Raw genomic sequence first — 25,523 nt, 5'->3', positions numbered from 1 at the left:
TTACCCAAATATATTTAAAATGCAGTTTGTCAGAAGAAAATAGCACTTTCATGGGCGAAGTGCTTTAGGAATGGTGTTATGCCAAGGGGTCGGGGGCAGGGGGCGGCTCAGAAGAAATAAACCTGTTGACAGCATGATTTTAGAAATCTAGCCTCTAGAACTGTGAGATGATAAATTTCCTTTTCTTTAGGCCACCCAGCCTATGGAATTTCTGTGGCAGATGTAACAACCTAATACAGGCATATACATTCACTCAGTTTTAAAAGTAATTTTCTAGGAGAACATTGTGAAAACTCAGTTTTCATCACATACCAGTCGGTCTCAGAGGGTATTTGCTTACCTTTTTCTCTGTCTCTGGTATCACGCTATGGAAAGTCAGTTAACTCATTTCTTGACTACTATCCTACTGCCTCTCCTGGCCTTTTTCATCACTTCACTTTGGAACACCTGAGCCCTGGGTATTTGGATGGTTCCCTTGATCATCTCCTTCAAGTACTTGTCCAACTATAACCTTCTCAGAAACATTCCACTAGTGACCTAATTGCAAATAGACTGGTCAGAAGCAGTAATCCCAGTCGTGCTTCTTACCTCTTTCCATTTCTGGGCACTATACTATCTGCATACGTACTTATGTATGCCACAAGGACATAAAACATAGGCTGGTTGCATTTTTTCACCAATGTTTTCCCTCTGAATATTGTAAGCACTATATGATGATTGCTCCCATTTTACTTAAGGTACAACAAAAGATCCATAGGCTGACTTTCCCTAATTTTGCTCTTTCATTCTCTTCCTTAATTTATACTTACCAGTAACATCTGTCTCCTTGAGGTTTTCTGACATGTTTTTCTTACTTCAGTTTAATAAATTTTTCCTCCTCATAAAAAATTACCCATTTAAATCTATAGAACTGCTTATCATTTGTTTGATATATGCCTGTATCATCAATCTTCTAGTGCAGAACTAGAACTCTAGCCTTCTTACTTCAAGAACTTTCTTTAAAAAATTAAATGTCATACAATCAGTACATCAACAAATCAATCTATTAAAATACAGAAAAATGTCGTTTCTGAAATGCAAAAATGATCACAATACAGAAAGATTACAAAAATGATCACTACAATACATAAAGAACTCATTATGAAGGTCAACTGTTTAACTTCATTTGTTTTAGAAAGCCTAGACTCTGATCTCTGCTAAAAACCTTAGTATTTTTATTATCTATTTTCAAATCTACAGTACATAAGAAATGCAGCCAAGCTAATGTGTTCTTAACTAGGTATCAGTTAACCATCCCCAAAATTACAAATATATGATATGTTTAGAAAACAAATATAAATAATATGAATGATTTGATTTATATGTACATAAAACTGAATGGCACCCATTTTGAGATTACATATTATTTTTAAGCAGATATGCACTTATTGCAATATGATCAAGGACTAGTTTATTAGGCAAGTTTGAGTAAATTTTTTAAAACAGTATTTATTAAACTCTTTGATTATGCCACAAGCTAGACATTAGCACAAAATGATAAATTAAAATCTTTATATTCTTGAAAAAACTTGAAAGAAAAATATCAAAATTAACTTATGAATGTTCAAATTAAGAAGAAAAAACAAGTTGAGGGGAAAATCCTACAATTGAAGAAGTAATGAAGTAAAATGTGGTGCACAGAAAATACTACCAAAAGAAGATAATTTATCAATTTGTATACTTATAAAAAAATAAAGACAAGATGAAATTAAATTAACAGTTTAAGCATGAAACATAGGAAAATGACATGAACACAAAGCTAAAGAAATAGGAGATAGTAAAAAATATATAGAAACTAATAAAGTTGATACATATAAAAGGAAGAGATTAAAAATATAAAACATTGTTTCTTATATTAAAGACCTTACAAAACAATCAAATGTCTGGAAAAGTTTCTTATGGAAAAGGAATAAAAAGAAAAACCTATTATTAAAAATTTAACAGAAAAAGACTACAACTGCAGAAGATGGGAAAATTAGAAAATATTAGAAATATTGATATGTTGAAAAATGAATACAAATAATTTAAACTATACCAAACCCTACTAATGAAGAAGTAAAGGATGATTTTAAAATCATCTACCCTTCAGACACAAATAGCTCATTTTTCAAAGACAAGAAAATTTATGGACCAGAAAATTCTAGTTTTATGCAAAGTCTTCCAGAGAACAGAAAGGAAAGACTGTTTTCTAACTCATTATATGAGATCAGTATAACCCTGGTAAAGAAAGCAAATGATAAGTGTTTGGTGGGTAATATAGTATGGTCAAAATTCCAAGTCTACCACATGTAAATACTCAGTCCATTTTTTATATTTCATAATCTCAATTGTAAAGTTCAGTTTATGCCAAATATTTTTCTAATCACTTTTCTATTATTATGCCGGATTTGTGGGACCCCAATAGACCTCCAGGAGCTGAATCCCATGCAATCACACAAAAGTCTTTATCGCAAGCTCGAGCCTGGACTTACAATTGTCCCGATGCAGTGGTCCCAGGGAGTGAGTCCTGGTCCTTTGTTCAGTGAGATTTTATAGGTTTTGGGGGGATACTCTATGCATCACAACACCACACAGCAAATCATTCCATACCGCAGGAAAATCAAACAACAACTCTTAACAATGATTAGTACATTCAATGGCGGGAACAAATTGGGTAGGAGTGATTGGTTAGTACAATAGGGGGATTCCTTTGAACTGATTGGTTTAGGCCATGAGGGGTGTACGTGCTAAACTACCTGGTTTCCCAACATGTTATCAACCACCATAAACTACCTGGGGGTCATCTGGCATTCCAGGTATTTTCCCTGTCTCATGGTGATTGGAGGTTGCTAGGGGGGTTGCTATGGGTCCTCACCTAGCCTAACTGAGTCAGGGACACCTGGCACCATGGACCTCTACTGTTATTTACAGACAAACAACTCAGCAGGGTGGGTATGTGCCTAGGAGTGCTCTGTGGGTTTTTCCAAGGACAAGGGTCATGCCCCCTTCCTTGGACAGGCTTTGCTCTGAGGTAGAGTCTGGTTTCTCAAAAATGGAGTCACATTAGTTTCTCACTATTAAATTTCTTACTCTTTGAATTTCATCATCTTTTCCATTAGTCTTTAGGAGATCTCATTTTGCTTTTGGTTATCATATCTCCTTACTGACTTCCAGTGTGTGAGTTCAGGCTTTGTTTTCACTCCTGTTGATACTTTACAGGAACACTAGTCAGTTCTTTCAGAGTATCTTCAAATTGGGTTTGTCTGATATTTTCTCATGAGTAGATTAAGGCTATGCACCTTTGTGAGATACATCACAAAAGGGATGTGTTCTCAGTATGTCATAACTTGTCAGGGAGTATATGCTGTCGATTTTTCTTAGGACTGATGAAATTAACCTTGGTCACCTGGCTAAAGTGTTTCTGCGAGGTAATAAATGTCATCAAAATTGATGATAAAATTATTTTTAACCATGACTACTTACTCTAGCCTCTATGTTTTCTTTTACATTTTCATGTTAGCTTGGACTTCTTTGTATTCTTAGACATATCCTTAGATCCTGAAAGTTGGTCTGCTGTGAACTTGCTATAATAGCTCTGATGAAGTATCAAAAATTATTTTTCATTTTATTTAATTTCTTGATTTGTACAGGACAATATCCATTACAAGGTGTATATTTCATTTTGATTATAATTAGTGATATTCCTATTAATTTCTAGTACCTTCTGAGACTTAAATAGGATATTGTACATGCTCCATTGGTTTACACTAAGGGGAACCCAAGTTTTAGAACTGTATTGTTATAATTGCAATGATGATCTATCAGTATTCTTCCTCAGTAATTTGTTGATAAGTGTATATGTGGATAAAGGTGTATGCATATATACAAATACCTATATTTGTTTTTTCCTAAGATATTAATTAAAATGTTTTCAAGGTGTTCTGTACTTTTCTGAAAAATTACAATTGAGATGGAGCGTTCATCAAAATAAAAACTTTGGTCTTCTGTCAAATAATCTAAATAGATTTATTAAAAATACATATGTTGCTGGGCACAGTGGCACAAGCCTATAATCTCAGTAGCTCAGGAGTTTGAGGCAGAAGGATCACAAGCCAGCCTCAGCAATTTTAAAAGGCCATAAGCAACTTAATGAGACCCTGTCTGAAAATAAATAATTAAAAGGGCTCCAGATGTAGCACAGTGGTTAGGTATTCATGGGTTCAATTCCCAGTACCAAAAAAGGGAAAAAAAATCATATGTTGCACACACATCACAGTTGGTTTCATGGCACGTCAATTTCAGTAGTTAATTCATTCAGAATACTTTTATTCAGTGTCCTACATGTATACTTTAATAATGCTTCTTTTTCAGAATTACTCAGAAACCATTCATAGGGCAAGATTTATTGAGTATTTTTCAAAATTAAAAAGTGTTTCTCTATATTTTAAATGCATGGAAGAACGATTTATTCATACTTTATTTATTTGCATGTCCTGTGTGTTGAATACAAGTATCTCAGTTTGTCAAGCTCACTGAAATTGATTTAATTGAGAACCAGTCTGTTCTCCCTACAAGAGCATTTACCACATACAGCATGCAGCACAGGAGAGCTGGAAAAGGGGCAAAGATTGTTACTTACACAGTGACTAAGGCAAAGGAGCACCTGTCACCCATCTTAAGTTTAATTTCTCCTTAAAGACATCTATTTGCATGCTTCTTATTTTTTATCTTACAGTTGATGGATCTTTAATTATGTGGTATGCTTTCCTATCAATTCCAATTTATAGTTGTTTTAAATTCATTCTCAGGTGTCAGATTGAATCATCTGCTTCTCTTTTAAAGTTGAGGGCAGATAAATAATTCTTCCTGGTAAGTATGCTCTGGCCAAGGCAAGAATGTGAGGAGACAGGTAATTGCCATTTCTGTAAAGCATACAAAGAATTGTAATAAGCAAGTAAAAATCTAGACAGTGATGTTGCAAAGAAGGTTTCCTGAAAACTGAACAAAATATATGGCTACTTAAATAAACATGCTTTTGCACAGCACCTGAATAGTCTTTATTAAAGATTTCAAAAGATTTTGAGTTATTTCTGTGTTGTTGTTGTTGTTTTCTGCTTCTGACATTTGAGACTGATATTTCAAGTCACTTGTTCTACCATACATTTGATCAATAGCACTTTTCACTAGAATATTAAAAACATTACAGATTGGTGCACCAGAATTGAAATCATCAATAGCTCAATGTGGGTAAGAAACATTGGAGGACAGACATAAGACAGGCAAAGTAAGAAATGTGACACAGACTTCCTTAAGAGCCACACAAGAAGTGGCAGAAATCAGCTAGAGGGGAAGCCAGGCAAATTTTCACCTTCAGTTTTTGAATTTAGCCCCAAATAGCTACTGTTTTGTTTTGTTGATTAAAAAACAATGAGGTTCAAAGAGCTGTAATTTGTCTTTATCCTTTGTTCCCTGCCCTTGTTACTATTCACATTTACATAAGAGTGCTCTGCTTTTCCAGAGTTGAGATAAAAAAGCACCACACATGTGAATCAACAAAATAATTTAACATTAGTTTAATTTTTTATTTGCTTTGTGTGCAATCTTATGGTAACATCTCTATGCTGCATAATAATCTCAAACAATACTTGCTTTAAGAAAAATGACACAATTATGCATGTTTATAAACCATTCCATTGTATAATGTTTAAAAGATGTTTTTTAATGAGCTTAACAGGAAGAAATTAAAAACTAGATAAAGCTCCTTGGAGGCAACTGCAGAGTAGTTAAGGAAATTACGCAATGCTAAATGGGCATTTAGGAGAAAGCAGAGGAGAATTGAAAGTCACACTAGAGACTGAGGAAGTGCTAAGACTTTGGAATTGAAGATACTCATCAGAGGAAAGAGAGAAACCTATATTTGTGAACCCTGGAGACCTTATCACAAACTTAGCTTTGGGCATTTAAGTTAAATTGGAGCAAATAGAGATTCTTCATAATATCTTAGTTTCCTGTTTATGCCATTGAGGAAAGTAGCATGACAAAGCTTTTAGATAGGCTGCCAGTGATCCCCATAGGTTTTAGAATTTATCTTTATACATTTCTTTGAAATTGTCTCTGAGTTAATTGGCATCAACAGTTTTGCACAATTGCAATGTGTACAAATATAAAAAGTATATAGGTTTGGGGGAGGTTATGATAAACCTTAAGTTAATCATTCATAGATATAGTACTATTTAGTCTTCTGACAATATGTCTCACCTGAAATTTTAAGTGCATTAAAAATTCTTAAACAACAGCCTAATTTTGCATACCTCACTTTTTTAAAACCCACACACACACCACACACAAACACACACACACACACACACATCTTGGGGTATTGTTCAAGTTTGCTCTAGAGAGTATCATGATACAAAAGGGCTTTGAATCCCAATACACAAAAGGCCAAGTTGATTAGTGTAGATCAAGTTTCCTTTAGAATAACTGGAACATTCCAAGTTAGTTTTTACATATTTTTATATATCTAATTTCTCTTGGACTCATATGATTTTATCACATGTGGGAAATAGGATATTTCCCCACATTCGGTCACCCTAAACCTTTAGCCAAGATTGGTCACGTCTGTGTTCACTTTTGTGTCACATACATAGCTCCGACATTCATTTTTTACTAGTTATAGATATTTATAACCCACTTTCTTTAGTTCTCTCAGTTCAAAATGTTCAAATTGAATTGAAATCTCTTTCTCTTCAAACAAACTTGTCTAGTAGAAAGCGTGAAAGTATCTTTGTATTGATATTTTACCTTTTATCCCACAAATCTTTTATCGACCTGGTTTCTAAGTCCTGTGGATCACCTCCTTAAATACACTGTAATCTCAAATCCCTCCTCTCCTCAGCATTAGTTCAGACTCTCATCAATTCTTGCCTTTCCTGTCCAAGTAGCATGCTTCACTGCTACCAAAACAATTAGTCAAAAAGAAGAACTATGCCTGATGCTTTGAAAATAGTAAGGATCTCTTAGATAATATATGTGCAGTGCTTTATATCCAGCCCCCCTCCTGATACTAACACTGCTTGCACTTCTTTTCTTTTACAATCCCTGCTTTGAACCCTGGGGCCCCAACATGCTAAATCATACACCTTTCACTGAATACCAATGGTGTTCACTCTGTTCTAGCAACAAAACAAAACAAAAATGCTCTTTGCCTCAGTGCCAATTTTTGTTATTGTTGTTGTTTATTTTAGAGGGAGTTTTAGATAATTTTCTCTTTACTGATGGTTTTATATGTGAGAGGGCACATTATTTTGTGATACAGCAGTCTTTGATAACTGTAGCACTGATTTTCATAAATAATCTCTACTTACATGTTTATTCATGTTTTGTATATATATGTGGTGTATACATTTGTATTTTCACTTATACACATGATACATATGTACACACAATATATGCATGTAAAAGCATCAAGATTATAAGATAAATTACAAAGTGACATCATAACCTCTGTGTGTGTGTGTGTATGAGAGAGAGAGAGAGAGAGAGAGAGAGAGAATCAATCTCTATACTCTATCCAAATGCAGATTATTGTGGGTCTATCCCGCTTCTTAATACTTGCTTTATGATTATTATAAACCATTATTATTTCCCAGCATAGTTCTTGACACACACTAGGAATTTAATCAATGTTTATTAAATCAACAAATTCTAAATAATATTATTTCTGTGTAATTCTTGCAAACTGCAGGCATTGGGGCGAAGAGGGAAAAAATCCAACAAATATTTGACATTATTTTCATGGTCACAGTAAAAATCACACTATATCTAACTAAATAAATTATAGAACAGTGCTGTGAAACATGAGTACATTTATTTTTTCTAGAAAATAATAAGGGGAAAAGAGACATTTTAAATTTCATTTTCTTTTCAAGCTGAAGCATCTTCCTTGGGACATACCTGACAGTTACTCTAGTTGAAAAGTGCTTGCTAACTTTAAAATATGCAGATCAGCCTGGGGCCTACATTATCTTTGGATCCCCAGTAGAGGGGAGGTTGACTCTATTTACAAAGAGAAAACCAGCAGTTATTAAATCAAATCTCTTTGGTACCAGGCAGGGATTATGGTAGTCTCAGAGCTCCCTGAATATACATGCCTTAAATTCCTATGCATATTGTATAAAATTTCCTTGAAAGACCTTGTCTACTGAAAATTTGATTATGGATCTGCCCAAGCAGTATAGAGAACTCAGGAAAAGGGCCAGTCATGTTTGGTCTTTAAGTATCACAAAAGCATCCACCTATGAAGGCATGGTTTCATGCTCTTGTACCAAAATACTTAGATGTTGAAGAATTCAGTGTGTACTCCTTGAGGCTGACCCTATAATCCAGATGTGTAAAGTGAATCATATAATTAACTAAAAGTGGAATGCAAGAAGGAGGAATGATTTTTTAATGTACTATTTTCTTTATATACTGCTTAGAAGTACAGAATTGAGAGCCAAATTATGTCAGTCTTCAGGCTGTTCCTTCTATCCCAACTGCATAATTATGAATAAGTGACTTTAGTTTATAAATGTCTATTGTTTTAACTAATAAAAGGAGAGAGAAAATTATAATAGACTTCCTCATACAGATGTTGTGAAGATTAAATGAGAATGTTTGTGTTATGTTTTATACTATTCAGTACATGCTATAAAAATACCTATTATTTTATAATGTTGTTCTATCTTGATATTTTGAGCAAAACATATAATCCACACTTACAAGAAACTAATGGGATAATATAAGTCTTCAATCAAGAACATCCACATCATACTAACTGGAAAAACTAAAAGCAGTTCCTCTAAAATCAAGAATAAGACAATGCTGTCCACTCTCGCCATTCCTATTCAATATAGTTCTTGAAACATTAGTCAGAGCAAGCAAGAAAGAAAAGGAAATCTTAGGGATAAAACTAAATAAGAAGAAGTCAAACTATCTATGTTTGCCAATGATATGATTCTATAAGACTCAAAAAACTCTACCAGAAGACTTTTACAGTTTATAAATGAGGGTAGCAACATAGCAGGATATAAGATCAATACCCATAAATCAATAGCTCCCCTATACTCCAATACTGATTGAGTTGAGGAAGAAATCAGAAAAACCATCTCATTTACAATGACCAAAAAAAATAATTTAATACTTGGGAATTAACCTAACCAAGGAGAAAAAATAGCTCTACAATGAAAATTATAGAACACTGAAGAAAGAAAATGAAGACAATCTTAGAAGATAAAAAGACATCCCATGTTTTTGAATAAGCAGGAGCATTATTGTCAGAGTGGTCATTCTGCCAAAAGCATTGTATAGCTTTAATCCAATCCCCATCAATATACCACTGACATTCTTCACAGAATTAGAAGAAACAATTCTTAAATTCATTTGGAAGACTAAGAGATAAAGAATAGCCAAAGCAATACTAAACAGGAAAAGAGAAGCAGGAGGAATTACAATATCTGACCAATATCTAATCTGAAACTATACTACAAAGAGGTAGTAACAAAAACAGCATGGTATTGGCATCAAAATAAACATAAAGACCAATAGAATAGAATAGAAGACTCAGAGACAAATGTACATACCAATAGGTCATCTAATATTTGACCAAGGTGCCAAAAATATATCTTGGAGAAAAGATAGCTTTTTAACAAATGGTGCTGGGAAAACTGGATAGTTATATGTAAAAAATAAATAAATAAAACTAGACACTGCAAAAAACTCAGATTGAAATGTATTAGATTAAGAAAATAGTCTGGAAGCTTTAAAACTACTAGAAGAAAACATAAGGGTCAACACTCCACCATATTGGTGCTGACACCTATCCCCAACATACAAGAAATAAAACCAAGAATCAATAAGTGGGATGTCATCAAACTAAAAATCTTTTCTGCAGCAAAGGAAATGATTAATAGTATGAAGAGAGAGACTATAGAATGGGAGAAAATCTTGGCCAGCTACTCCTCCTCCAGTAGGGGATTAATATCCAGAAGAACTAAAAAAAAATGACCAAATCAATAAATGGGCAAAATAACTAAACAGAAACTTCTCAAAAGAAGAAACACAAATAGCCAACAAATACATGAAAAAAAAATGTTCAAGATCTGTAGCAATCAGGGAAATGCAAATTAAAAGTACACTAATATTTTGCATCATTCCAGTCACAATGGCAATAATCAAGACTACAAAGAATAATAAATGCTGGTAAGGTTGTGGGGGAAAAGATACACTTATACATTGTGAGTGGGACTGCAGACCAGTACAACCATTCTGGAAAGTAGTATGGACGATCCTTAAAAAATTAGGGATGGAACCACTATGTGACCCAGCTATCCCACTCCTTTGTATTGCCCCCAAAGGTCTAACATTGACATACTGTAGCAAAACAGCCACTTCAATATTTATAGCAGCACAATTCACAATAGCTAATTTATGAAATCAACCCAGATGCCCATCAACAGATGAATGGATTAAGAAATTATTTCAGACACACACACACACACACACACACACACACACACAGGTTTTTTTTTTCCACCATAGAAAATAATGAAATTATGTCATTTGCTGGTAAATGGATGGAAATGGAGACTATCAGGCAAAGTGAAATAAGCCAAAATCAGAAACTAAAAATTGAATGTTCTCTCTCATATGTGAAAGCTAGAGTAAAATAAAGGAAAGAGGGAAGGAAGGACAGGATATTATATAGAACCAATCAAATACAAATTTATACACAAACAAAAGGAAGTCAAGCAGAGGAAGGTGAGTAAGAGAGGGGAAAGAAAATGGGAGGGAAAAAGAGGAGGAAAAAAGTGGGGGATCATAACTGAAATTTATTTCCATGCATTGATAAGTTTGTCAGGATAAACCCAACTGCTATGTATAACTATAAAGCTGTAAAAAAAAAAAAGAACATCCAAATAAAAAGTTGTTCTTGTTTCATATATAAATATGAAATTGTTTCCAGACCTCAGTGATTCTGGATTGTTTTTTACTCTTTCTTTTAAATAGTTATAGTTGTGTGTAATCTTTAGTGATAATCTGAAGGGAAATACGAAGAGACAGAGTTTTCTTTTTTTGTTGTTGTTTTATTGGGTTCCAGGGATTGAACTCAGAGGCACTTTGACCACTGAGCCAACTCTGCAACCTTATTTTGTATTTTATTTTGAGACAGGGTCTCGCTAAAGTTGCTCAGGACCTCACTAAGTTGCTGAGGCTGGCTTTGAACTTGCACTCCTCCTGCCTCAGCCTGCCAAGCTGATTACAGGCACACACTACCGTGCCCAGCTAAGGGATGGTTTTGAAATATGCAGAAGATGAGTCTTGTTAAATTAATGTTCAATCCCAAAGCTCATCTATCACCTATAATTTATTTTAACAAAAACTTTCCTGTGAGAAATTTTGCATTAGTTCTCAGGTCATTAATAAGTGGTGGACAACAACTGATTTTTGTTACTAATCTCAATAATTCATGGGAAAAAATAACAGATAGTAATAAATTCACTATTCTGAGTACACTTTGTATAGATCTGGATGCTTATATAATAAATACCATATCAGATTCTCATTAATTTGACATGCATCTAATATATATATATATATATATATATATATATATATTTATATATATATATATATTATGTATAATATACATATTAATAATATATATCATATTAATTTGACATATATCTAATATACCATAAATGAGGGTATCTCATTCATTGCATGATCTTTTGTTTGTAATTTAAAAGTTTTCCCCTTCATAAAATCTCAGCTAACCTGACATTACATAAATTTTCTTGCTATTGGTTTGTGATTTCTCAACCTAAGTTGTATGAAAAAAAGTTCTGTGAGTAAATGCTAGGACAGCAGACACATCCTTAGCTAGAATGTAAAGTAATCTGTTCTCTTTGTATTTTGTTTCAGTGTTGTGTAAATAGCTATGGCCTCTGAAAATTGTGCAAGGGTTTGCAACCCATTTGTGGGTCAGGTCTGTATGTTTTGCCTGAGTCTCAGATGCTAGTCTTGGATACCAAATCGTGTCTCTTGAGTCCTTTTGCTATCTTGACACTTGCAGTTCCTTCAAAAACTAGAGCCAAATCTTAGACACTAACTAGGTGAATGGAAACCTGACCACCGGTTTTACACCTTTTGCAAACTCTTTTTCTCTAGAAGAGGGTCTTCCTTTCTGGTGTTTTTGTTTTGTTTTGCTTGAAAGAATTTGAGAGTAGAGTCCTGCAGCTGTTCTCTGCAACATTAAAGTAAGGATGCTGGGCCTAGCATGCTCACTATAGATGAGATATCCCTCACACAATGAATGACTCTCGACTCAAAATTGAATTATTTTCCCAGGGATGTTTTTATTAAAAATAAATAAATAAAATGTAATTTTGAAAAAAATCCTGTTGTCCAGTTGCTTTTGCCAAATACAATGATCTAGTTACAGTAATTTAATATTTGCTTAGATTACTTCCATAAAGCCTATTTGGTTTTATTTTGATTTTAGAAAATTCATATAGGAAGTGAACAAAATAGGATGGATAGGCCTAAAATATTCAAATGGGGATGCATTACAAATATATTTAATGTATGGACATATAATATCTTTCTAACTTTTGTAAAATGAAATAGCAAATCTCATGGAACATTGAATATTTGACTAATTTGCCCTGTAGTCCTCATTAAAGACAGTGTTAAGCAGTTATTTATGAGACAAGCACATTTAATTTATTGTGAAACTCATGATTATATATCTTTCCAGGTTTGAGGTGTTTTTATTTAATATTTGGCCATAAATAAATGGCAGCTTGGCATCAGAACAAGAAAAACACTAAAATTTGAAAACTGAGATATAATCCTTGATATTTACCCTTTTCCTTCTCAAGAGGAAATCCATGTATTGAAATACTATTATATGCTATGAGAATTACTGAAGCCATTTTATTTATGTGACCTTATTGATTATTTGCAACATTATTATGAGTAACAAGTGATTTATATACAGGGATTGAGGTTCAGGAAAATCAAATTGCCTAATTTTATGCACTTTCAGTTCTTAAACTTATTTAGGCAACCTTAGAAAAAATATTTTGAGTCACATGAATTAATTGTTATTCGTTTAACATATTTAAAAATGTCAACCTAAATATTATTGATATGTTGGCTTAAATAATTGTCTTTTGTATTATAAGGATTCTTAGCAGCCTCCCCAGCATCCATCCACTAGATGTCAGTAGGACCCACCAGGTAACACAAAAAAAATATGTCAAGATATTGACAACTGACATCTTGCAGGCAAAATTGCCCTAAACTGAGAACCACTGTTATAAATTCACACAATAAAATAAACAAACAAATGATTCAGGACATCTTAGCTTGCATGGGTCCCTGTCCCTTCTAAATGACAGAAGTATTTATGCAGCATATTCAGAAATATTAAATTTGGATGATTCAACTTTATTGAAAGCTTAAGTTTTGACTCTACTTTTATAACATTTAAAGATGAAGATGCTAAAAGAGCAGCACTTGCACAGATCAACATTAATGGACACTAAATAAATAAACTAAGTGCTAGACAGTGAGTCAATGCCTCAGAGAGTTATTTATTTAGTCTTACATCAGGCCACAAAGTATATACTAGTGTCCAGTGTAACTAATGACACTGGAAAATAGAAAGTGCAGTTTAGTTCATCAAGGTGAAAATGCTCCTAGAAGTATGAGATCACTGAGTCTCATGCAGGTTGATCACAGGGTCTGCTCCTGAACTGCAAATATGGCAGGTTACAATCAAATCACTAAAACTCTTGTGCTATGCATTGAAAATGCAGTTCATCTGAATTAAAATTTGATGACAGTGGAATATATTTGACCCAACTATAAGATTTGGAGGGGAAAAAGAATGGAAAACTATCTAACTGTGTCCTATACTGATGACATATATAAAGGACAATATTGCGTTAAAAAATATATAATTAGGGCTGGGATTGTGTCTCAGCGGTAGAGTGCATGCCTAGCACACGTGGGACCTGGGTTCGATCCTCAGCACCACATAAAAATAAAATGCATTGTGTTGTGTCCATATACACCAAAATAAATTAAAAAAAACATATATATATATATATAATTAAAATAAATTCCTCCTGTCTCGCTTATTTTTTTAACATGGCTGATAGAAAATTTACACATGTAGCAAACATTCTAAATTTACATTATATTGTTAATAGACAGCATTGGTTTTCTCTCTTTGTTCTCTTTATTATACCCACTCTTAGTTTCAAAGTTAGTATGAGATTTCTATGATATATTACACATGAAAGATTACATAAACAGAACTAACTTTGTGTATCTAATAAAATGATATTAGAAATTAAAATCAAGTTTCTTGAATGTTAGATGATTTAGGCTATCAAATGACATTCTAATTGCCATGACTGAGTGTTCCCAACAGTCAGATACAGTTGCAAATGTTTGTAATATAAAAGATAATTTAGCAAATAAAAATCACTAAATTATGTTGCCATCCATATTTTAAAATAATGAGTCAGGAAGCAGGATGTGCTAAAATCCCTTTAAATATATTGTGCTTCACATTTAGAATTGAACATTGATGTCAACACATCTCTGTCATAACTATCACTTTGGCCTTAACATCTTTAACCACTCATTTTCTTCTCATTTATATAATTGAGATCATAACACTGATCTGAATGACTTGTTCTGATTAAATAAGGTAGGTCAATAAATAATATGGCACAGTGTCCTGTAAAACTGCCATTTAGAAAATGCAAAAATTATTGCAGTTTTTTCCTTTCATTATTATTAGCATCCTAATGATTATTATTGCCACTATTACTACAGCGGGTTTTATATATTGTGCCTAAGAGATGGCAATCAAAAATTTCAAGTTAATAAAATGAAAGGAAATGTTCATTAAATGAATGAATAAAGGACTCACAGCAATTGAAAACATAATCAAGTGTATTTTCATTGATCATTACTGCCTATAAAATGTCTAATTTTCTTCATTTAATTAGAATCTATATATTTGCTTATCAAATGTGCCATTAGTGAATGGACTGCATTTTAGACTACTGAGAATTTAAGAATACAGTACTAATTCAAATGATTATTAACTACTGATAAAATACATTTTTTTTCCAAAATACTTTGCTCATTGTATATTGTGAAATTAATTAGTTATGGCTTATTCTCTTCAATTTTCATGTTCATTCTCCTGGTAAAAGGCTCAAGATAAGAGGTGGCCAGGAATACATATGTAATCCAAAATTTGTTTTATTTATTTTTTAATTGGTGCATATTATTTATACAGAATGGTGGGTTTTAATATACATACATTAAAACAAAATTTGATCAATTTCACTCCCCAATACCTTACTCGCCTTCCCCTCCTTCCTCCCTCAGTCCTTCTTTCTCCATCTTAATGATCTTGTATATTTACAGTGTTCTTTTTTTTTCCTGTTATGAAATTTTTTTTAAATTGTTTATATCTTTAAACATGTTTCATGGAATTATGTGTATTTATTATCAGTTTGCTTTTTCTTGTAAATTGACGAAGATAATGTGGAGATGAAACCTGATTTTTTGAAAATAGAGTACATGGATGCCTTCCTCATTGTTCTGGGCTCAACCTTATATGTGATGGGCACTTGCATCAAACACCCAGCAATCAGTCGCCATGGGTATAGAGGCAGGCAATTGGTCTTCTGAAGAAGGTTCTATCTGAACTTAACATTCCTTCACATAAGTAATTGTAGGCAATATAATTCAAAAAATACACTACTAATAATCACATTTTGATTAAAAAAACAGAGAAAAGAATAAAATGCTTTCAAATCATCAAACAGTGCTGGGGCTATAGCTGTCCATCTAGAACTACAAAAGTATATAAATAAATAGCAAAAAAAAAAATCCACAGTGAATTCTTACACTATCATTCATTCTGAGTAATAGTCTTCAAAGATACAAATATCACAAAAAAAGCCATTGCATTTTATATTTTAATATTTTATTAGGGAAATATTTAAACCAAAACACTAACTGAAATTGGAGATATATTTAGAAGTAAATATTCAGCAAATGATGAGAAATTAGATTATCACTAGAATTTGATTTTTATGTCTCATTTTTAACAACATTAAATTCCATCTTGAAGTACAGGCTCTTTTAGAATAGAAAAAAAAATTGATTTGGTCTTGGGTGTGTCCACTGAGACTCATTATCATTCTCTCTATGCACAATTAGGCATGTAGTCACACAAATTTGTACAAGAAACAAAGAAGAATAAATGTATGTATTATAAGGGCAGAAGCTAGGGGGTCTTAATATATTCTGCATTTATTTTGAGGATTTGAAGTGTTAATAGTCGACATTAAATACACAGTGATTGGAAATATTTCTCAGGTTTTAGAAGATTTTTCTATATAGCCCTTTCTGATGAAGTATTTATAATTTGTCAAATTATATTTTGTATCATAAAAATTTACCTTTAAGCTAGGGTCCTTTTATTAAGTTCTAAATAGAGAGGAGTGAATTGTTAATTATAACAGTGCATTTTCAGTAAAATATTAAACTAAATGTATAAATATAAAGATGTTTGTTAATCACAGCTCCTGTCTGAATAAAATATGCCTGAAATATTTCATTTTATTTTGAATAACAGTGAACTCATCAACATATAGTTTTAGTTCATTTGTATAGCACATTTTCAAGTGTTTCAAATAAAATTGATAGTTCCTATTTTATTTCTTCTTTTAACTCTATTTTTTTAATTTTTCTAAAACTTTAAGAAAAATTTCTAAAACTTTCTGCAGAATGAACATAAATGACCATTAAAGGCCACTTACTCTGTGGGAAGCGAGGTGGATTGTCATTGACGTCTGTCAGTGTGATGTTCACTGTAGTGGTCCCAGACAAACCTCCCATCTGGCCACCCATGTCTTTGGCTTGGATGACCACCTGGTATTGTTCTCTGTTTTCTCTGTTCATATTTGGTAAAGCAGTTCTGATGATACCTTGAAGAAAATACAAATACTTTCATTATTCTAACTGGATTTTCAGTTATTATTTGATTCAGCTCACAAGTAGTATTTTAGACTAGTGAATTTTTAAAAGATATTCTTTTGATATTGATTTCTATTAATTGTAAAAATAATTCCATATAAATATTTTCTAGCAGTTCCCAGTGTATTCTAGAGTCATCTGAATCCATGTGTAAAAACACCAAAACAATTACATTTCCATTAGCACATTTGATATTTTAACATTGAATTTTGTCATCTTTAACTGTGGCATCCTCAGACTTTCCTGAGTATTAATGCTTTGTTCTCATTCTCCCCTCTCTGTACTAATAAAGATCACAAAGATGGTTAAATGAACGAACACCAATTCATTATTCCTGACCTGTTTCCGGCTCCACAGAGAAATAGGGCTGCCCTTGAAGTATGCTGTAAATGACTCTGGCGCTGTTCCCGTAGGAAGGGTCATCGGCATCTGTAGCTGTGACTTGCACCACAGAAGTACCTGAAGTATCCAAACTCAGCTTAGTTCTGCACAGTACCAGAAGGAGGAGCAAAAGCACTCGTTTTCATTGAAGACTTCATTGATGTTTGTCTTTAATAATGACCCCTTAATGAAACTTTTACATATAATTTGGATGAAAATCAAATATATGTGTATGTGTGTGTGTGTATTTCATGAACTACTAAAATAAAGTTCACATTTATAAGGGCTTTATAGTAAGGTGATAAAATATAAATATTTGATTTTTATATTTATATGGTGTTACTGCAGTTCAATTTTAAGTTCAACTACATAATCTATATTTAATCAACAGTATTTTTAAATGTATGAAATAGATAATGGTGTAGTTTTTCAAATGTTACAAATATGATCATTTTTCAAATTCTCAGTTTTGATATTTAAATTTATTTTCATATAATAGATTTGTTTTTTTGTAAAGGGCATATCTAAGCACAAAGGAATAAGTCTGTTCTCTTCCTCACCCCTGCACTAATTAACTCTAAAAATAATTAACATCTGATCTAGAATACATCTTTATGAATATATTAAATTCTAAACTTAGAAACAATCTAAGATGATCCTAATTTTCATGAACTACTAAAATCTAATAAAGTTCATGATATTTACAAGGGCTTTAGAGTTAGGTGATTGTCCCAAGCCCTTGGAATTTAGTAAGTAAACATTAAATAACAATCCAGACCAAATCTTTTGAGAATTGCAGTTTAAAACTTTACTATTTAAATTGTTACATGTAAAAAAACCAAAATCATCATAGCAGTCACATCAGTTTAAAAAATGCACATACATTTGAAAAGTGTGTATTTGTATTAAATTCAAATGTGTGTCTCTCTAAAAATATTATCTGAATTTCGTGGTGCATTTAATTCTTTGTCATCCTCTATCTAATTAAAAATGACAGTATTAGCATTATTCTCCTACAAATATATTTATTTTTATTTAAAGTGAAAAAGTAAAATTCACTTTTTTGAATATTACCCTTTTCATGACTTCTGTTTTATAAGTTTCAAAATTCAACCTTGTAATTCTCTACCAGCAAATGATTAATTGTGTGTTTTCAACTGGGGGTTTATTTCAATTTGAGATTCATATCAGCAGTTTTAAATATATTGTATATTTTTATATACATGTATATTTTATATATACAAATACATATATGTATGTGTTATAATAAGTGAGTATCTTAATACATAGTAAGAAATAAATCAGTAATTGAATTCCATCATTTGGTATATATAGATAAGCTAAATAAACTCTTTTGGTAATTCGTAACTAATATACATAGCTAAAATTCTATATTGCATTAATAGTAATATTTTTCTTGTGTGTATGTGGTACTGGAATTAAACCCAAGGCCTCGTGAATGCTAGCCAAATGGTCTTCCACTGTGCCATAAACCCCAATCTTTTTATTTATTCTGAGACAGGTTTTCAGTAAGCTACCCAGGCTGGCCTCAGGATTAGAATCCTCTTGCCTCCACCTCTCCAGTGACTGGCTTTACATGTGTGAACCACTGCACCAGGCAATAGTATTCTTAAAATCATTGGTCACCTATATCTGCAGGTTCTTTATTTTAGGACTCAATTTTCCTGGGTTCAAAAATATTTTTAAAAAATATACATCTACTGAATATGAGTAGAAGTTTTTCCTGTAATAGTCTATCCAATGTAGTATAGCTACTATTTCTATAGCATTTTCATTGCAGTAGGTATTATAAATAATCTAGAAATGATTTAAAATACATGTGTGGATGGGCATTCATTGTATGCAAATATTGTGCCATTTTATATGAGGAAATTGAGCATCCAAGAATTTCAGTATCTGTGGGCAGCCCTGAACCAGCCTTTGTGGAAAGAAAGAGATGACTATAATTATATCCTAGGACAGAATTTTACACAACTGTTATACAAATCCATGTGACAAAAATTAATATTTTCACATTTTTTATTGAAAGTCAATTTTTAATTAATTTTTAAAAGAAGATCATATATATATATATATATATATATATATATGTATATATATATAAAAGATTTACAAATTCACAAGCACTGTGAAATGCATTAATTTCTTTTTTCCTTATTTCCTAACTAAAATAATGTTAAACATGAAGTCTTGATAAGGAATATAAAAATGTTTTCAGTTAATTTATCCTAATATTTTAAGAATTTCTTGAAATTTTTCATGTTTTAAATATCTTCATAATGCTGTAAATGAACTTACCTACAACAGACATTTCAGGAACACTAGCTGTGTAAATTTCTTCTGGAAATGTTGGTTCATTGTCATTGATATCATGGATTTTTATCACAAATTCAGATTCTGGCTCCACTGGCCGCAGAGTTCTTCTGTTAATTGCTTGCGCACGTAGAGTGTAAAAGGCCTTTTCCTCCCTATCAATTCTTCTTGTGGCATGAATATCACCTGTTTTTTCATCAATAATAAAAAGAGTTCCAGCTCCATCTCCAGATAAAATATATTTGAGTGATCCATCTCCTTTATCTTGGTCTGAATGAAGCTATGGGAAATAAAAATGAGCATGTCCATGATAACGTTTAAAGGCGAATAATGCTGAAAGAATTCAAAGAAGGTCCTTCAAATCCCATCACAGAATAATGGGGTCAGTAATCTTACTTCTGGAAATGAGAGTTGAATAGGTTTGATAACACTCATTTATATGCTTTAAGCACCAGGAATAGTCTTTTATGTATCATTGAGATTTTTTTTTTTATAAATGGGAAAAAGTAATAAAATGAACCAAATCCCTTCTTCCCTTTACTTGGTAAATAACCATTTTCATGGGCAAATAAATCTGATTGAGACAGCAACCATCAGTCTTGATGTGTTGTTGTAAACATAGTTCTCTCAATCTTTTGCTGTATGGAAAAGTCTTTAACTCTCATATTTTGCAGGAATTTCACCTTCTACAAACTTATTATCAGTCATTGTATTTCTATCGGTGAATTAGAAATATTTTAGGATTTGTAAGATAGACAAAGCTGAAAAGCATAGTGTATACTTTAGGAAAAATATACATCATTTTTGGTTCAAACAAAAGACAGTGACTACCTCATAAATGTTTGTAGGTCTCATAGCACAAGTTCAGATAGAAATCTACATAAAACATACAATATATATGTCATAAGTCAAATTAAAAATTATTTGATCCTTATTACTGAAAAAAATAGGAAACTAAAAAATAAAATATGTTCTGGCTTCTTGCCTTATCAAATCTATCTTCTTAAAATCCTTAAATGGCAAGACAATGCAGGCCAAGTCTTTTTCTTTCTTCCTTGCCTATGTCCAAAGAAAACTACACTCAATCTTTCAAAATTAATTCATTACATCAAAGAGCTTTTCATGCATCCACATGGACATCCCATTCCAGTACCATCACAGTGAGTACAAATGCAAACCCAGGAATCTGTGTGTCATGGGAAAGTTCCGTATATTCTGCCTTTCACCAGATACCCACCTATAAGGTCAGCCCTCAGACATATGAATACAGGTATCAGTGAGTGAATTTGGTCTTAAGAAGACCTGGAGAAGAGATACCCATAGAACCTAAAGGAAGCCCAAGGATGTTTGAGCAGGTAGTAATGTGTCCCTCATGCATTGTGGATTATAAAATTGGATATGGATTCTAGTGAGTGTATCTCTTGCCTTCCACTGGATTTGTGTCCTTAAGGGAGGAGGTTGGCCATAGGAAGGACGAAGTTTGGCTTTGAAAACCACAAGGATTGTAAGGTTTTCTTCAGTTGTAGCACACAACCAGTAAACATTTTCATGTTAGGATTACAGTTTTATTATTTGAAACAAAATATTACAGTTCAAATTTTTATTATTTGCCTTAAGAAATATTTAATAAATTGTAGATTTTTCTTAATTTCTAATATTATCACTATCAACAAAAGTAGTTTGATTTTTAATGATTATCAGTAATTTGTATTTACCTTATCAACTCTTGAAAAATATTTTTATTTCTCTTATTTCAGGATTGATAACTCATTATTACAAATATAATGCATGACAGAAAACCCAAAAGGCATATTCACTTTAGAGACAAAGATAAAGAAATTAGAGAACAAAATTTTAAATACATTTTTAGCTATTCATAAACAGTAAAGTAGGGGTGGAAAACTCAGGCAATATCTACTTTTAACTGAAAAGCTCTCAGAAGTAACATATGATTGTGTTGTCCAGGGAACCACTCTCAAAAAGTCACAAGATTGATGCTTTTTAGTAAATGAAAATGCACATAGTTGCTGGGAAATTTTCAATTATATGCATGTACCACACAGTGGCAATTTTCCATATGGCAGATCTAGGAATTGCACATTTCTTTCTGCCTGGGAATCAAAATAATTCAAGAAAAGAGCATTGATAATATCAATATCCATCATTTGAACAGTTAACTTTATGGTTTGCAGTAGATAGTTCTGATTTTTTTTTATTCATTCAGTAATTTGAATGGATAAATATTTGTTTATTATCAGAAGAGTCAGGTACAACTAAAAGAAATCAAAAATTTCATTCTAGTTCAATGAAAGATTCAAACAAGGTGTGGATGGATATTCACAGGACAGCTACCAAACTAGCCTACAGGAATAATGGAGGGTTTGTTAAGTATACACACCCAAACTACCTAATAAAGAATGAGAAGACATCTGAACTGGGAAAAGTTTTTCCATTTTACAAATTTCACATCTTAGAACAGAGGATGAATATAGAACATAGATTTTGGTCAAGGATATAAAGCAAGATATGAAACTGATTAAAATCAGTTCAACTATTCTAATCAGTTAAACATACTTAAAAAGCTGCTCATATGGTGAGATATTAATTTCTATAATGCTGAATTTTAGAATATAAATCACAGCAGGATTTTTACTTTTACTTATATTATACTACAGAGAGTAAAAATTAGATTCTATAATTGGATCACATACTGTGGGAGTTTCCATTGGATTAGAAAATTGTACATGTAGCAGGGTATCAAAGAGATGAGGATTGTAAGTCAGACTGTGACATTAAAAATTTAAAAATGAAGTATGTCTACTTTCTCCAACAGAAATATAACTAAGAGAAGCAAATAGTTATAACTGTAACTGTCTCATTAATTTTCTCTATGTATTTGTGTTTTATTGTTAAGAAACTATAGACATAATAATTTTTTTGAACTATACGATATTGAAGTGATAATAATTTGTATTTAAAGAAAACTTTGCTTACAGAGGTACACAAGTAAACTCTATTATATTAGTTAAGAGTAAGAAATAAATAAACATTTTAAAAAAGAGTAAAACATGAAGCTGGATGTTGTGATGCAAGGCTGTAATCCCAGCTGCCAGGGAGGTTAAGGCAGGAAGATTTGCAATTTGAGGCCACCTTTAACAACTTAGCCAGACACTGTCTCAAAATAAAAATTAAAAAGGGCTGGGGATGTAAATCACTGGAAGAGTGTCCCTGCATTAAATTTCAAGTACCGAAAAAAAAAATTATTTAAAAGACGGAAAGCAAAGAAATTAAAAAAAAAAAAGAAACAAAGAAAGAAAAGAAAAAGAAAAACAAACATTGGGTCTGAGCATGTAGCTCAGTGGTAGAGCTTTTGGCTAGCATGTCATGTGTGAGACAATGGGTTCAAGCATCAGCACCACCTAAAAATAAATAAATAAAATAAAGGTACTGTGTCCATTTACAACTAAAAACAAACAAAAAGAAAACAAAGATTAAAATGACCTTATTTACAGTCTTGATATTAACCTATGTTTAATGATAGAAGGTTTTTTTTTTTTAATTGAGAAATGTATAAGTAAAAAACTAAAATTGACATCTGTTATACTAAATGAGTCAGAGAGATGAATTCCTATACTCCCAAGATTGGAGAAAATGCCTCTTCTCAAAGATGAAACCCATGAGTTGTTAAAGGCAACTCCTTGCAGGTACACTGAATGCTGATGCTTTCCTAGCAGATACAGGAAGAGACAAATGGGCAATCCTTCTCCTCTATTTTTACATATCTCCTTAGTTTCCAATCATCTTTTCTGAGCATACTCTATTCACATGTGCACTGGCATTGTTTCCTTCCGTCATTCTGTGTATGTGTGACTTCCTGTTCTACCTCATTTAGTAAGTTCAGACAATAATTAATTATTATAATTGTAACCCTCTAATTACTCTTCCCTTTTTTTATTTGGATGTGAGTCCTCAGTACTTGAATTTGTTAAACATTTAATTGAATAAGATCACTTATTTTTGTTGCAGAGAAGAGTCATCAATGGAACATGTGTTAAAAAAACTTATAGCACCTACTTACCGAGAAATAACTTTTATAAGAACTTGTCTTGTGCTATTTTATTATATGACACTAAGTTTTCTTTAAACAGGGAAAAAATATTAGATTATTATGGCTTTAGTTTCTCAGTAACACCTGTTTTCCGGTGTGAAACATTTGTGCCACAAATCTTTAAGAATAATTTTATGTTAATACTGACCTTTTCTTTCCTTGAGGAAAGCCTATTAAAAATTCACAACCTGCTGTGTTACTTGTAAATTCACAAGCAGATAAAGGACATGGCAAGATACATGACAACTAAGGAAAATAGAACAACTGGTACCGCACTGCACATTTAAAAGTTATCTTCCTATGCCTTAACTTTATTCAGATATGTTTAATTATAGCATCATTATATTTGTTTATATTGAGTAGTTGTAATGTTTAAAACTAAGCAATCCATTTATATTAAAGAATTATTGAAATATAAATGATTAATAAATGCCCGGTAATTTGAAATGTGGCATATTTCTGATACTTTTTATAACATTTCTAATAAAGCAGTCATTTGAGATATTTACATAAAATAAAGCTTATAAGTTAAAAGGAACTCTGGATTACCCAGCTTAGGAACTAGAGAGTCAATTGTTTATTGCATGGAAGTTAAATTAAGAGTAAACTCCAGGATGGGTTCATGTTGGAGGATCCTTGTTTCACAGTGTTTAGTCTGCTATAATCAGCACCACAGACACATAGCTGCTATACAACAGGAATTTACATTCACAGTTCTGGAGGCTGGAAAGTCCAAGAACAATGTGTCAGCAGATTCAGGGTCTGCTGACACCTCTTCAGTACCTTCTGGCTGAGCTCTCCATGGCAGAAGGAACCAGGGGTCTGCCTGAGGCTTCTTTTACAAGGGCACCGATCTTATTCCTGAAGGCTTTTCCACCTGCACATCCTAACCACCACCCAGAGGCCCATCTAATACCATCACCTTGGAGGTTAGGGATTCAAAATGTGAATTTAGGGTGAAACAAATATTCAGACCATAGCAAATCTTTTACCTCTTGATAGCAGTTCATTTTTTTTCCTGTTCATTCATAAAATAAGGAAATACCACTAAAACAATAAAAGGATCTATCTTCAGAGTACATAGAAGTTTAACATGTTACTGAAAGAATCCATAAAGGCTTTTACCTCATTTTTCCACTTTTGGCTAGAAAAAAATATTGAAAAAATTTAAAAGTGAAAATAAATACCAAGCCAGTCATGGTGGCACATGCCAGGGGTTTAGGAGGCTGTGGCAGGAGGATCACAGGTTCAAAGCCAGCTTAATCAGTTTAGAGATGCTGTAAGCAATCTGGTTAAACCCTGTATCAAAAATAAAAGGGGATGAGGATGTGGCTCAGTGATTAAGTGCCTTTGGGTTCAATTCCTGGTAGGAAAGAAAAGAAAGAAAAGGAAAGGAAAGGAAAGGAAAGGAAAGGAAAGGAAAGGAAAGGAAAGGAAAGGAAAGGAAAGGAAAGGAAAGGAAAGAAGAGGAAAGGAAAGGAAAGGAAAGGAAAGGAAAGGAAAGGAAAGGAAAGGAAAGGAAAGGAAAGGAAAGGAAAGGAAAGGAAAGGAAAGGAAAGGAAAG

At 32.4% G+C, this 25,523-nt stretch overlaps 1 protein-coding gene across 2 annotated transcripts in view; it reads right to left on the bottom strand.

The window, feature by feature from the left end:
- The window catches only part of LOC107151185 (cadherin-10), a 163,250-nt gene that overhangs the window by 31,941 nt on the left and 105,786 nt on the right, over positions 1-25,523 (bottom strand). For both annotated transcript variants that reach the window (XM_015496428.2, XM_015496427.2), the window contains exons 3-5: positions 19,837-20,131; positions 17,476-17,595; positions 16,920-17,087 (exon numbers count right to left, since the gene is read on the bottom strand). In XM_015496428.2, coding sequence (XP_015351914.1) covers positions 16,920-17,087; positions 17,476-17,595; positions 19,837-20,131 — 583 coding nt within the window. The remainder of the gene's footprint in view (positions 1-16,919; positions 17,088-17,475; positions 17,596-19,836; positions 20,132-25,523) is intronic.

This window comes from Marmota marmota, unplaced genomic scaffold, assembly GCF_001458135.2.
Source record: "Marmota marmota marmota unplaced genomic scaffold, marMar, whole genome shotgun sequence".
NCBI classification, from domain to species: domain Eukaryota; kingdom Metazoa; phylum Chordata; class Mammalia; order Rodentia; family Sciuridae; genus Marmota; species Marmota marmota.
Note: the sequence above shows the minus strand (reverse complement) of the source record. Positions and strands in the feature narration are given on the sequence as shown.